This window comes from Typopeltis vanoorti, chromosome 16 (genome assembly GCF_054136105.1).
Source record: "Typopeltis vanoorti isolate ZY-2024b chromosome 16, IOZ_Tvanoo_1.0, whole genome shotgun sequence".
Lineage (NCBI taxonomy): Eukaryota > Metazoa > Arthropoda > Arachnida > Uropygi > Thelyphonidae > Typopeltis > Typopeltis vanoorti.
In genome coordinates this window covers 104,208,698-104,225,278 of record NC_143564.1, presented here as the reverse complement: position 1 = coordinate 104,225,278, position 16,581 = coordinate 104,208,698, and the positions used below count along the sequence as shown (strand labels likewise).

Here is a 16,581-nt window from a genome sequence, read left to right as displayed (position 1 = left end):
TATAGTGTATTTAAAAACCTCTCATAGCAAAAATAGACAGAATCTTATCTCCCCCTAGTGAATTTATATGCTTTACAAAATATTGAGCAAAGCCGAGCACAGATCATAAAAAAGTCAAAGAATTTCAAACTGGAAAGCAACAGACATACCTGAAGTGAAATTATTTCTTGGACTTTTACTTCATATGGGTCCTTGTAATTTACCATCTATTGAGCATTATTGGAGTACAAATCAACTTTACAATTTGCCATTTTGGCACTCTAAAATGAGCCGAAATCTATTTCAAATTTTATTGCATCATTTGCATTTTGCAGATAATTCCCAATTCACAGAAATTCTACGAACTATGCGAACTGAATGGATTGGTGATAAAAAAATAAAAATTTATACAGCAAAATCTGAATCCTCTTTAGCGAAAATGGGTCACGCATATGATATTGTATTCCACTTGATAGAAGAATATTTATACATTTATGTATTGCATATGGACAATTTTTATAATTCTGTAGCTCTGACGGAATCGCTTGCCGACAGAAAAACGTACATGTGTGGAACGCTGAGAAATAATAGGAAAAACAATCCACCAGATGTTATTCAGAAGAAACTATGAGAGGGAAATTTGTCTGGCAAAGAAGAGGTCCTGTTGTAGTCAGCAAATGGAAGGATAAGAGGGAAGTTCTTTCCATTTGAAATGGTTGAAGTGCAAAATCAGAATGGTAAATTTCAATTAAAACCAAATATCGTTAGGGATTATAATTTGGGTATGTCAGGCACCGATCTTTCTGATCAAATGCTTTCTTACTATTCCACCTTACAAAAGACAATTAGATGGCCAAAGAAATTGGCAATATGCATTTTTGAGGTATACATTCAAAATGTGCATAAATTTTATAACATGTTTACTGGAAATGCAATGACTGCGTTTAAAATTTAGAGATCAATTTATCTCAGTTTTTGTTGGAATGAATGAGCTTACAGCATCGGAGAATATCAGGAGGAATCGGGATTTTCATTATTTGGAAATTTTACCACCAACAGAAAAAAAGAATCGCCCGACAAAGCCATGCCGTGTCTTGCCATGCCCACAAAACAAACGATGACGCAAAACACGTTATTATTGTCCTGTTTGCTAGGAAAAACCACCATTGTGCATGGAAAATTGTTTTAAAATGTACCATTCTTAATTTGAATAAATTGTTTTTTTATTTTATTGATTGGTTTTTGTTATTTTTATTGATTTTATTAGTTTTAAATTGATTTACAAATTACTTGTTATACTACGGATTAACTCGCGCTTGGCATAGGAGGTTGGTAATCGACATAAGAGTATATTTGTAGTTAGCTTCTGAGGCACATATATAATATACTGTATTTTAGTTGAAATTATTTCCCTTCTACCAATCCCCCAGACGTGCTCTCCACTTTATTCAGAATCCAAGGGTCCAAATTAAGGTAATTATACTAAGGGTTAACTCGTGTTTGGCATAGGAGGTCGGTAAATCGACATAAAAGTATACTTGTAGTTGGCAGTGAATGTGTTAACTTCTTCGTATCAGCTGGACCATAAAAATTGCACATGCTTACTATATAATTGCTTTTCTTCAGCTCCTGTGATGTCTATGATATTTATTATGTACAACTGAGCAGGAAAGATTATGGTTTTGAGTACCCTGGCTTTAGAAGAAAAGGAAAGTGGCTCTATTTTCCAGTCTTCTAAAGTTTCAAAGTTCTTATAAGTTCTTGAACTGGTAATATTGGGTAAGTGGAGAAGGGAATTCAAAGTATAATAAGGGGTTCTCTCTTAGGGGTTCTCTCTTAGGGGTTAGTCCAAAAGGAATGCCTCCAAGGTCCCAATATCCAAAAACTTAATTTTGTCTTATATGCATTAGTAGTTAATCCACTGATCTTGCTGAATTTTTCCAAAATACCAAAAAAAGATATATATGGAATTATTATCCTTCATTGTGCCCACTACATCACTGGCATATGCTAATAACTTATTTTCCTTCATAGTTGAAGGAAATGTTATTCCTTGCACAGCATGTGTACTGTTTCTTTAAGTAAGTTTTTTTTTAAATCTTTTAACTTAAAGTATCCTCCTCGCTGCCAGACATTACAAGAAAACTCAAACCTTTCAGTTCTCGTTCCCCCTGGATATACTGTTTATCAAAAATCTGCAAACCTAATTCCCCCCTAAGATCTATAGTAGATGACACTGATGCAGCTGGCAAACTCCTTGACCCCCTCCCCCAACCTGACTAGTCTTATCACATCCTATATAAAAACTACCCATTTTAAAGTCTTGATTGAAAATCTAACTTTAAATACAGATATATTGGTAAGCTTTGACATCACCTCATTGTTTACCAATATTCCCTTAAATGGCACCCTAACATTCTTAAACATTTTTCCTTCTGATATCTTAGATCTCTTTTCCTTTGCCATTAGTTCTGGTTATTTTTCTTGGAAGAACAAAATTCACAGAGGGAACCGCTATAGGTTCCACCCCCTCTCACTCCTCTTGCCAATTTTTAGATGGAAAATTTTGAAAAACGAGCGATAAATGTGTTCTCTATTGGGCCTTATAGCCCAGACACATTAGTCTCCTTCCTCAGTCACCTGAACAGCTTACATCCAAGAATCCAGTTTATGATGGAAAAGGAAAATAACAATAGTTTACCGTTCCTAGATACATTAGTAACACACTTTCCTAATGATAACCTTTTCCTTCTCTCTATATAGAAAGCCTACTCACATGGCAGATTCATTCACAAACTCCCACCACTACCCCTCTCAACAATATAGCATTATTAAAATTCTAACCAATAGAACCCACAATCTTTGTTCCAGTGAAACCTCCCTTTCAACCACATATGCAACACCTTCCTTTCCAATGGCTACAGCGATTATATTAAAAAGTAATCGGTTCTTCCTCCACCCTCTACATCCATGGCACATCAGAAAAAAATATCCAGGACCTTAAAGTACAACCTTGACACAGTGTTTATGCTCCACCATAAACTTTTGTGTGCCACTGCAGATTCTAAAAACAGTCTTTCCTTTTTTGAATTTACTATGATGGAGCATGGTGGTTTTCTCCAGGAGATCCTGTGCCTCTCTCAGTGCCTGGAGTATATACAGTACCCTGTTCCTACAAGCTGGCTTACTTTGAACAGACAGGTAGATCAGCAACCACCAGTTTAGAACAACACAAATCATACATCTGCAATCACAAATATGGTCAATCTGGGCTTGCAGACCATGTTTTGGATTCAACCCACAGGATCTGGAGAAAAACCACCATAGTAAATTCGAAAAAAGACTGGCACTCAGAAATCAACTGAATTAAAATAAATATGATTGTTTTATTAAAATTCTAACCAATAGAGCCCACAATCTTTTGTTCCAGTGGAACCTCCCTTTCAACCAAACTCAACCACATACGCAACACCTTCCTTTCCAATGGCTACAGCGATTATAGAATTTAAAAAGTATAAAAAGTAATCAGTTCTTCCCCCATACTCTACATTCGTGGCACATCAGAAAAAATATCCAGGATCTGATCCGTTCATCAGAGGATATGATTGTGAATGGAGTTTGGCATTTCCCTGCAGTTGGTGAGACATCTGATTAATGGTTCCTAAAATTTGGGAACCATTAATCATCAGAGATCATACTTTACACCCTAGGCCACCTGCAAACATGGGTGACTAAAGATAACTTTAGTCACCCACGTGTTTCACTTAGTATTGTGTTGTGTTTGAGGGTATTGTTACAAAAGTTATTTGTAATCCCTTAAGATGTCTCGGTGACTGAGACAAAATATTGAAAGTATTAAAATTGGGTTTAATCCTTTCCCAGTGCTGTTAATATTCCATTAAACCTCCAATATGATGTCCTCACAGCACTTATGCCTCAACACACAGAAGGATGATATCATGATGGGAATAGAAATGAAAAGGTATATTTTCCATGAGGATAGAAAGACAATAAGGGAGGACAAGGATGCCATTGATATCAGGAAAATTATATCTGGAAAGAGTGGAGATGTGGGATATAAATAGTGGCAATGGTGTGAGGTGGAGATTGATAGGAAGAGATATTTAGTCATATGATGCTATAGACCAGGAAATGTACAAGCAACTTTGGTTAGTGAACAAGTTTAGGTCGATTTTAATTATGGAAAATAAGCATAGATTGGAATGAAGAGATAGTATTTGGGTATAAGGAAAATGAATTCTTTGTTCTTGAGAGAACTGAGGGCACATGAGAATAGAGTTTTAGATCTGATCCTTTCATAAGAGGATATGATTGTGAATGGGGTTTTGCATTTCCCTGCAGTTGGTGAGAATGATCATGAAGTCTTCACCCGTGTTGTGACTAGCCATATGAAGACAACTATATTTTGCACATAAAAGGATATATGTGTAATTACAAAGCTGGTAATTATGGAAAGCTTAGATAGCATAGAATGAGATGTTAAGTGAGAGGGAGATAAATGCTGCTGCCTGGGAATTGACCAAAAGATATTTGACATCATCGGTGTGCCAGTGCATTCCGAAGTCAAGACTGAATAAAGTAGGTATCAAACGGATGTATAAGAAGTGAGCAGAGAATTAGAACGTTTTATGCATGAAGAGTGGTTTGTGATTGGGATGCATTGCTTAAGTGTGTTGTGAATGTGGTCATATTTAATTGGTTTTAAGGCACAGTTGAATGAGCTTTGTGTGTGACCTCCCACAGTGAGACTGACTTCGTGGAGGTCAGATGTTAATAAAGAGTCCTTGCAGATAACTTTGAATGAATCAGTAGCTGAATTAATATTTTCTTGAGTAATATTTGAATCTGCAGTTTTGCTCCTTCTCAACTGTGATGTTTGCTACAACTTTCGTGCCTATTTTTATTTTCAATATAACATTTCTTTTTATCCTGCTACTTGTGTTACTTATCATATTCATATCATCAGGCACATTTTTATCTATGAACATGTTTGTAATGGCTCATCTGTCCTGAAAAGAAATCCAGCAGGTACTTAACCATTGTTAGTTTTGCTTTTCTCCATATTTTCCCCAAAACATTTGTCGATCTGGTATTCATTTACTGCTCTTTTGTTTAGATTTCAAAGAAGAACCAGCTTTTCCTTTTTCTTTGTCAGCTATTTTACTTCTTCCTTAGCAGAAGTGCTGTGGAATCTTAAACACATAAGTTTCACTGGCCAACATCCAATTTTAAAATCTCTAAAGATTGCCTGATGTTCGGTAGGTTTATCTTCATGTTTAATATGAATATTATTGCTGCTCTTTCTCTTCCCTAACCACTGCTGCCTGAGTATAATCATGTATAGTCATTTAGCAGTATCTTACCTGTTGTAATAGTATTTTTTTTTTTTTGGTAATAACATCAGCTATGTCAACATACTTTTAACCAATCTTTTAGACTTTTATGCTAATGTTAGTCATATTAAATTGCTTTTTTTTTTTTATATGGCAAACTTAAAATGTGACGTGTGTTATGGGAGTGTGTGTGGGGGGGGAAGCTTAGTATTTATTTTGTTAATTCCTACCAAGAAAATTTTGAAACATCAGTTAAAAGTAATTTAAAAAAATACATACTCTATTAAATGCTGCTTTGTAATTGATTAATGCATCATTTTTATTCTTCTAGATAAAAGATACGTACATAGTAGATGGTGGTATGAATGATATACGAATAATCGGTTGCTGTACTGTCGTTTTTCTTCTTGGTATTGCCATCATTGGAACAGAATGGGAATCTAAGGTAAAAACATATCTTTATTCAAGATATATTTATGTAATTTTCAGTGAATGTTAAAATTTGTTTCAGCTAAATATTCGAACAAGTAAACAGACTTCAGTGAACAGTGGAATAAATAAATATAACTGAACATGCACATTAATTTTGAATCCTTTACGTGTTCACAAAGTGGAGGAACTTTGGGTAATACAGAATATCATTTGCTATGTAAAATGGCATTCTGCTTGTTTTACAGCTTTTGGTTTATCCACCAAAAATTAGTAAATGGAAAATGGCAAATCAGAACATGCTGGTATCAAGGAGTCATTTGATCTACTGCTCTGGCCTTTTTTCGTTTAGCTGTATCACTTGGACAGGTCACAACACTAGATTAATAGTGGCACATCAGAAGGAATTCTGTTGATGTATTATGTAGATGTTAAAGGATATAGTAAACATAATCTTCATATATCATCTTAATTGTTGATATAGTCTGTTTTGTCATTGATATGGTTGTCTTCCAAAGGGAGCTTTGAAGTTTATAGCCATTCCACTTTTCCCTTTCTTTTGTGTGTGTGTGTTAGGCTCAGTGGCTTAGCTTCTTGTAAACTTACTCATTGCTTATGATGGCAGTTTATCCTGTCTCCATTATCTGCTGTATCTATAAATTTGCATCTATTCCTCTCATAAACCAGAGTTTCCAAGAGGAAAAATCTTGCCTCCATATGAGGCTAGCTAACGCATCTTCAGTTGATAAACACTGATATTGCATCTTAGATGGAATTCCATCCCTGATCTTTCCATCTGAAGGATATCAAATTGATTAACCTACACACACTTTGTTTGTATTCATTAATATTGGTGAATGTACTGAATTAATCACTGAAAAATCAGTCTCTTAGCAGTGACTCATTTTGTCTCAATCAGAATCTTCTGTTACAACATCCTCAAAAAACATTATTTTATATATCCCTGTGTTTAGAATAAAATAATGATTATGTAAAAATCATCATCCTTACAAGTATTTGGGCCCATTGGGCTATTGCCATCTCATTCTATCTTTTTTTGGTCATCTCTGACTGCTATGTTCTCCAACTGGGTGGTATCAGAGTATCTTTTTAGGGAGTTGTGAACTGACTGTTCTTTTTATATGTTCAGTCCACTTCCTTTGGTATTCATATATTTTGTCCAGTACTGAGTATTTTTAGTTCTTTACATATTTCTGTGCTGCTTTATTTGTCCTAGAGAGTATAATCTGTCTCTCATAGGAATTTCATTTCTCCAGTATCTATTATTTTCTTCTGAAGTTATTGTGGTCCATAATTCACTTCTGTACAGTAGCAATTTGTTCCTATATTGTACCTGCCAAAACTTTATAAACTCTTGTTCTCATTCCAGTTTTTTATTCCCTTTCTCTTTTACTTTTTGTTCCAACACATGCACTTATTAATGTTTTTTTTTTTAAAGTATTCCATTCAGTTTGGATATCTTTTCTTTTATTTGTTTGCATTTTTCATTTTTTTCTTTGCAAATGAAGGTAGTTACTAATTTTTTTCATCTAAGATTTTTTGAAATTTCTCTTTCCATTGATTTGGTTAATTTTAAACCATCTTGGGTATTATCAATTTTCCTTGTAATAGATAATGATCTGATTCTATTTCTGCACTTCTAAACACTGGCTGTCTGGTATCATATTAGCTGTTTTCCTAGTAGCTATTATATAGTCTGTTATATATATTTTAGGTTTCTTGTTTCCCAAGTGAATTTTTAGTAGTCTTTATTCTTGAAAAAGTTAGTCATTCTTTAAGTTGTTTTATATGTATGAAGAAATCCCAAAGTCTATATGTTTCTATTGCATTTAGTTTCACCACTTGTTCCTATATTTGCACCAAGTGGAACATTCCCTACTCTGGCTTTGAAATCTCATTATTAATAGATAATTCAGGTTTATTTTATCTTTAATTTTTTTATAAATTGAAGCAGAAGGCATGTTCTCTTCCTTCCTCTACAGCATAGACACAAATAATAGTCAAGAAGCTATGAAGTTTGTAAAATCTTAGTTCTAAAATTCTCTTGCTCCAATATCTGTAATTGGTGTGATATATATATATTTTTAATTGATTTGTGAATAAAATTCATTACTCCTGCTTTTGTTCTTTCTTCCTTTTGACTCCAGTTTCACTTGTACCTTTTTTTGTTTTTTTTTCTTTGTTTCTGTTACTGCTAATTTATTTCTTTTTATTAGTTTTGTCTGGATCTTGGTATTTGAAATGACATCTCAGGTAGCAACATTCCAGATATTCTTGTTTATATTCTCTTTTTTTCCCTTATCGAAGTTGTTTTCCAGAATGACAGTCTAGTTACTTTATTTTCCTAAGATTTCAAAGTAAGAAAGATTCAGCTGTGTTTGGTTGCTTTCCATCCAAAGCCTAGTTTGTTGGATGGGATTCATTGCATATTTTCCAAGGTTCACCATGTACAGGTGAGTTGCAGTGGGGAAGAGATGCTAGATGATCCTACTTGAGAGGATCACATAGTGCACATCCATTACCTTTGAACCCTCTTATGTAAAATATTTTTCATATTTTTATATATATATATATATATGTGTGTATGTGTATATGTATGTGTATGTGTATGTGTATGTGTATATACATACATATACATATATATGTATATGTGTATTTTTATGTATGTATATGTATATACATACATATACATATATATGTATATGTGTATTTTTATGTATGTATATGTATATATGTATGTATATGTATGTTAAAGATACCAAGCTATTTTAAACCTGGTTTTACATTTTTACATATTTTTTTTTTTTTACATCTATATATATATATATATATATGGAATAATGGATTTATATGCATACACATACATATGCATGTATGTATGTGTATGCATGTATGTATGTGTATGCATGTATGTATGTGTATGCATGTATGTATGTGTATGCATGTATGTATGTGTATGCATGTATGTATGTGTATGCATGTATGTATGTATGTATGTGTATGCATGTATGTATGTATGTATGTGTATGCATGTATGTATGTATGTATGTGTATGCATGTATGTATGTATGTATGTGTATGCATGTATGTATGTATGTATGTGTATGCATGTATGTATGTATGTGTATGCATGTATGTATGTGTATGCATGTATGTATGTGTATGCATGTATGTATGTGTATGCATGCATGTATGTATGTGTATGCATGCATGTATGTATGTGTATGCATGCATGTATGTATGTGTATGCATGCATGTATGTATGTGTATGCATGTATGTATGTATGTGTATGCATGTATGTATGTATGTGTATGCATGTATGTATGTGTGTGTATGCATGTATGTATGTGTGTGTATGCATGTATGTATGTGTGTGTATGCATGTATGTATGTGTATGCATGCATGTATGTATGTGTATGCATGCATGTATGTATGTGTATGCATGCATGTATGTATGTGTATGCATGCATGTATGTATGTGTATGCATGCATGTATGTATGTGTATGCATGTATGTATGTGTGTGTATGCATGTATGTATGTGTGTGTATGCATGTATGTATGTGTGTGTATGCATGTATGTATGTGTGTGTATGCATGTATGTATGTGTGTGTATGCATGTATGTATGTGTGTGTATGCATGTATGTATGTGTGTGTATGCATGTATGTATGTGTGTGTATGCATGTATGTATGTGTGTGTATGCATGTATGTATGTGTGTGTATGCATGTATGTGTGTGTGTGTATGCATGTATGTGTGTGTGTGTATGCATGTATGTGTGTGTGTGCATGCATGTATGTGTGTGTGTGCATGTATGTATGTGTGTGCGTGCATGTATGTATGTGTGTGTATGCATGTATGTATGTGTGTGTATGCATGTATGTATGTATGTGTATGCATGTATGTATGTGTGTGTATGCATGTATGTATGTGTGTGTATGCATGTATGTATGTGTGTGTATGCATGTATGTATGTGTGTGTATGCATGTATGTATGTGTGTGTATGCATGTATGTATGTGTGTGTATGCATGCATGTATGTGTGTGTATGCATGCATGTATGTGTGTGTATGCATGCATGTATGTGTGTGTATGCATGCATGTATGTGTGTGTATGCATGCATGTATGTGTGTGTATGCATGCATGTATGTGTGTGTATGCATGCATGTATGTGTGTGTATGCATGCATGTATGTGTGTGTATGCATGCATGTATGTGTGTGTATGCATGCATGTATGTGTGTGTATGCATGCATGTATGTGTGTGTATGCATGCATGTATGTGTGTGTATGCATGCATGTATGTGTGTGTATGCATGCATGTATGTGTGTGTATGCATGCATGTATGTGTGTGTATGCATGCATGTATGTGTGTGTATGCATGCATGTATGTGTGTGTATGCATGCATGTATGTGTGTGTATGCATGCATGTATGTGTGTGTATGCATGCATGTATGTGTGTGTATGCATGCATGTATGTGTGTGTATGCATGCATGTATGTGTGTGTATGCATGCATGTATGTGTGTGTATGCATGCATGTATGTGTGTGTATGCATGCATGTATGTGTGTGTATGCATGCATGTATGTGTGTGTATGCATGCATGTATGTGTGTGTATGCATGCATGTATGTGTGTGTATGCATGCATGTATGTGTGTGTATGCATGCATGTATGTGTGTGTATGCATGCATGTATGTGTGTGTATGCATGCATGTATGTGTGTGCATGCATGCATGTATGTGTGTGCATGCATGTATGTATGTGTATGTTAAAGATACCAAGCTATTTTAAACCTGGTTTTACATTTTTACATATTTTTTTTTTTTTACATCTATATATATATATATATGGAATAATGGATTTATTCAGCTGAAAGACATATTTTTAAAAAAGATTAAATGACTGTAAACCAAGAGATAGGTATAAAATACTGTTTTTTATTCAGCACGACTAGTTTAGTCTTCAAGAAGACTTCTTTCTTCAAGTGCACAATAAGAGAGAACAACCAACAAAAAATTGTGACAAAACAACTTCTAAACATCACAAAGCGTTAACATAAAAAGTCTAAACATTAAAACATTGCCGTATGAACATTTGAAGCTATTCTCTGTATCTCCTCATTGTTGGATGTGTGCTTGCGCGTTCAAAATCACATGACTTCCAAAGTTGAATGGCAGCACAATGGCAGTCTGAGGGATTATAGCTGAGGTTGTCAAGATGTATTTCATTAAGGATGATTTCTTTTTGATTCCACAATTCTTCTTTCTAGTTCATTAGCAGCGAAAGATGTTTTCAGATTTATCACATAAGACTGGATGAATGAGGTTTCCTCATTAGTGTTGGCAGAATTCAGAACGTGGTTCTACAAAGCACTAGCTCTTGTTCTGCCGTATGTGACGTCTTTCATGCTCTTCAAGACGTAGTTCGATGGATTTCTCCATCTGGCCAAAATAAAGTTGCACCAAATTTGATAAATGGCAGGATATTTAAGGTTGTTATGTCTTTGTTTGGGCCTACTTAGCAAGGAACGGAGTTTTAGAAGAGGAGTGAATCCAGATATTGTATTTCTTAAGAACTTGGGCCAATTTTGGCAAAATAGAGCTGATATATGGTAGGGAAATGTGGACTTTTTCACTATTTGTATCTTCAGTATGGCGAGGAGGGGAATTGAAAAGTAACTTATTAATTGTTTGCTTCAAATAACTATTTTTGTGATAAGTATTAAGAAGAAACTGAAGCTCTTTGTTAATATCTTCCTCTTCACACAGGAGTGAGCAATCACGTTTGCCTAGCATAGAGATAATACCAAGTTTTTGAGGTGGATAGTGATGGGATTGTGCATGGAGATATCTGTATGAATCGAGATTGAGATAAATTGAGATTTTTAATTTCTCAGAAATGCAAGTGAGTCTAACATTCAGGAAAGGGAGAGCGCCATCAACCTCTAATTCTGCAGTAAATTTGATATTTGGGTACTGACTGAGGTGGTCAAGGAAGTTCTTTAAAGATTCAGGACCATGGCTTCAAATTAAAAAGATGTCATCGATATATCTTTTCCGCATTTTTGGTTTCAAAGGAAAGGAGGAAGATAGCTCTTTCTTCAAAAAACTTAAACATATGTTTGCCAGTATGGGTGATAAAAGTTTACCCATGGCTAAGCCAGATTTTTGTTTGTAAATAATGTCTTTAAACTGGAAATATCCAGAATTAACACAATGGGTCAATACAGACATAACTTTTTTTTGATAATTTATCTTTCAGCAGCATAAAAACTTATGCTGCTGAGACATCTGTTCACAAATGTAGGTACATTTGTGAACAGAGAAACAGCAAAACTAGCCATAATTTCTTCTTTTTTTAATATTTATGTTTTTTACACTTGAAACAAAATCAATGGAAATTTTGATAAAAGAAGAGGACGAGCTGAGAAAACATTTAAGTGATTTTGCTAAATACTTGGCGAGTTTATAAGTGGTGAATCAATGCCTTCTACAATTGGTCTTAGTGGAGTGTCTTCTTTATAGATTTTTGGTAATCCAAAAAAAAAAAAAAAATATATAAATCATTTGCACATGAAAGTTGCATGGCACTACTGTTCTATTGATTACCTACTCATACAGATTCACCAGCAGTTCCCCCCCCCCCAACAGTATGGGATTATAAAATCCCTATATAACAGGGCAAAATTGATCAGTTCTGATAACAGTGCCTTAACCAAATGCCAACTTATTTATATTATCCTGCAGGATATCTATATCACCTTCATTAACTATTGCCCACCCCAGTTTTGCATCATCATCATACAACTGAATATCCCCTTAAATCTTTCCGTCATTGATAAACAAATTAAACAGTAGAGGGGGCCCCTAGTACAGGACCCTAAGATACTCCACAACTCGCCTCATTCTCTTAGATTCCACTCTGCTATATACTCTCTGGTGTCTGTCAGCCTCTTTCCTATCCATGCTACTAGCTTTATATCCATTCCCTTTTGCTCCAACTTTTATAGTTTCTATCTGGTATTCTGTCTAATGCCTTTTGTAAAGTCAAACAGCTTCCTGGTATAGCCATTTTCTTTATCCAGTTCTGCTGTCATTTTACAAAGCTGTGTTGCCCATTATAGAGCATTGTATCCCTATCCACCTATTGTTGGATTTTACCTTTAACTAAAGGTGTTGCACTACCTTACCCCAGTCCTGAAGATATTTTCAGACGCAAACTTTGTTTGCTTACACTAAGATAAAGGATTAAACTAAATTTATTATACCTTTATCTAACTTTTCCAGTACTTTAACGACCACTCCTGATATATTAATAATTGGTCCATAGTTTGTTACTTCTGTCTTGGAGCCACCGTTTATGCAATGGAATTATCTTGCCCTCTTTCCACCCTCTTGGAACCTTGTCAGAGCTGAGACTTATATTGAACAATTTTTATATTGAACAATATTATCAGAGACAATACCAGTTCTCTTGTGCATCCACATAGTACACAGAGTGATATGTTATCCAGGCCCACTCCTGTATTTGCATATTTTTCAATATGCTGAATATCTCCTGTTTATCCACCTCAATTTGACATGCATCTATCACATTAGCAGCTGCAAAATTTCTGCCTGGATGATACTTTTGCAAAAGGATCACTCATGAACTCAACTATATTTTCTGTCACCTTACTACCATTAGCATTTATTAAAGATATTCTCCCATAGTCGTTTTTCCTCTTACTTGCTCTATATATAAAAAAAAAAAGCTCTTTTGGATTTGCTTTGGGCTGCTTAGCCAATTTTCTCTAATTTGATTTGGCCTTCTACTACCATACTAGTTGCCCTTCTTGCTTGCTCTTTGTACTGCTCATGAGTATGCTGATCACCTTTTTTGTTATATTCCCTCCACAGTGTTATATTTTTTGCAACTTTTGCTTTATATCTCTACTCATCAGTTTTATCCCCACTTGGTTTATTATCCCTGATCTTTTCTATCAAACATTCCCTGACCACTTCCCATGCTCTGCTGACACTTTCCTTGTAGCTTCTCAAGCCATGGCACTATTCCACAATACATCCTAAGTCTATCTTAATTATCAACTTTATAGTTCAACATAAAGCCTTTGACAGAATTCCACATGTTTAGAAACTTCCCAGAACAAGATTGCATTGTCACTCTTCCTGACTGAAAGCAGGTTGTCTGCCTTGGTTATGGATATATGTTCTTATGCTGTTACCAGATCCAGTACTATCAAACACCTGGTCACCTCTATAGCATGTTGTTTCAGGTAATTATTCCTCAGCATCTGTATAAATTCCATTTTGCCATGTCCCCCCCTTTCCTTCCTCCAATCCGTCTCCACAGTTGAAGTTACCCGTAATAATTTCTTGGCCTGCGCTCAATGCGTTAATCTACCAATGCATGGTATCTTCATGTGGAAACCCCAGGTCTATAGCCTCATTCAACAATGCATTTTATCCTATTTGCCTCGATCTTACACCTGATAACCTCAAATGAACCATCTCTCTCAGACCTAAAATTCTCTTTAACATCTAATTTTGTTGGTTGTAATTCTGCAGCTATCATCAGCAATACCTTGCTTCCTGTCCTGTTCCTTCTCTCCTCCCTAAAAATACAGTACCCTTTACATTCTCTCCCTGTAACTATATCATTTTCAGTCAACCAGGTCTCATTGATTCCTATAATTTTTGGCCAAGTCGAGCTTACCAATGCCAAGAACTCCTCTCCCTTATTTCTGGTATTTTATCAGGAACCTCAGGTTCATGATAAACGAGGAAGTGGTGTTTCGCTTGGAAAGGGGAGTATAATTGACATTTTCTTCAACTAGAAAGGTATACATTTTCAATAAGAGGACACCTAAGTTTGTTAGAACCCATTTGTGAAAACAGGCTGCATCACAGTAAAGTGGGGGTTGATTTGGCTGAGTGGCTGCATGGTGCATGTTGCTGGTCAACATTCTTTCTTTACTCTGGTTGCCATACAGTGCCATTTTTCTCTCTCTCCCCATTGCCCCCCATCACTTTGACCATCCTAACTCCTATTTTTTTACTGTTATCTACTCTCTCTCGCTCTTTATACTGTCTTACTATAATCACTCTTATCTACTGTACACCTGTTTGTTATGCATAAAGTTTAATACTATCAGATGAAAGACCATCCAGATCAAATTACTACAACTTTCCTTCGAATTCACTCCAATACATTAATGACAGCACATTAGGTGTATGTGATATATATATATATATTATTTTATATAGAAATTTGAAGGCTTGTATATTGTAATGCCAATCTGAAAAGTATTTTAGAAAAGATTTGAAAGCTTAATTTGTATAGATTTTAATTTTCAATTTATCATACTATTATAAGATATAAGGTTGCAAGATTTATGCTATTATGAAATTAATTGAAATCTTCAGTTTTTTTTCTAAACTTCTAAAATATTTTTAGATGGGCATTACAATTTAAAGAACTTCAACCTTTTTTAATTCCTAAAATTAGTTCCTAAAATTATTAGTTTATTAAAATAACTATACAAACATACAAAAATTGATTTTTACTGTTGAGTTTGAGTTTGCAAATATTAATTGCATGTCCCCCCCCTTTGTTTTTTTTTTTTAGGCTCAGATAGTACTCCTTGTCATTTTAGTAATTTCTATGATCGATTTTGTAGTTGGATCTTTCATTCCACCAAATGACACACAAAAATCTCAAGGTTTTATTGGTTGGAGCAGTAAGTATGAATTAATTTTTTATTTTGCTCATCTTCGTAAGTAATATAACTGGTAATATAGAAATGATTTTAAGCTCATGAAATATTGTCACTTCTATATAGCAATTTTCATTTTATATTTCTTACAATGAAACTTTTCTAACTCAGCAGGAAGGAGGATTGATTATAAGGGTTTGCTGTCCAAGCTCCCATATATTGAAATTTGGACAGTGAATTCTCCCTCACCCTAGAAGAATATGGTAACTTCAGATAGCATGGATTAGCATCTAAATTTCCTTCTAGCCTTGATTTCTTGTACAAGATGTGTGAATCAAAAAGCCTATATTTTATTTTCATATCTAGGTTTTATATTTAAATCAGTTCTTTAAGTAAAAGTTATGATTATATAGAAAACATGATGCATAAGGAATAATTAAATACCTGAGATATCATGTGATGGAATGTACTAGGGTTTCAAGAGTGCTAGGTCTAGTAATTGCATCAGAATTTGTTGATAAGACTTACATTAATCAAGAAAAAAAATTAATCAAGGTGTTAGACAGGGATGTAGTTTATCTCCACCTCTATTCTCTCTCTCTCTCTCTGTGTGTGTGTGTGTGTGTGTGTGTGTGTGTGTGTGTGTGTGTGTGTGTGTGTGTGTGTGTGTGTGTGTGTTTATTATTATTCAAATATGGAACACAACAAAACAAGGTTTCCAGTTAAACAGAAGCACTGTTATGAAGATGCATGTAGATGATCAGATTGCGCCTTATGAATTAAACAAAATAAGAAAACAATGCAATTAAAGAATTTCACAAAAAGAAAAAAGTCACAGTATTTAAAGGTTAATCATGTTAGATCATAAATAGTCATAGAAACTAAAATAATGGAATACTTATTTAGGCTGAATAATAACATAACTAAAAGATAAAGATATATATGAAAAAATAAATTTCAGAAAATCTGCGGAAAAATTAAAAGGATGCTTAATAAAAAAAATTTAAAAAAAAAATGAGAATCAACTAAAATTTTATAAAGCAATGGCCACTCCCACTAAACTATTAAAAAGAA

The 16,581-nt window shown here is 34.3% G+C and overlaps 1 protein-coding gene across 3 annotated transcripts in view; it reads left to right on the top strand.

The window, feature by feature from the left end:
* Nucleotides 1-16,581, top strand: part of LOC150098232 (solute carrier family 12 member 2-like) — a 571,711-nt gene that overhangs the window by 166,466 nt on the left and 388,664 nt on the right. For all 3 annotated transcript variants that reach the window (XM_090406235.1, XM_090406234.1, XM_090406233.1), the window contains exons 6-7: nucleotides 5,665-5,778; nucleotides 15,420-15,531. In XM_090406235.1, coding sequence (XP_090262361.1) covers nucleotides 5,665-5,778; nucleotides 15,420-15,531 — 226 coding nt within the window. The remainder of the gene's footprint in view (nucleotides 1-5,664; nucleotides 5,779-15,419; nucleotides 15,532-16,581) is intronic.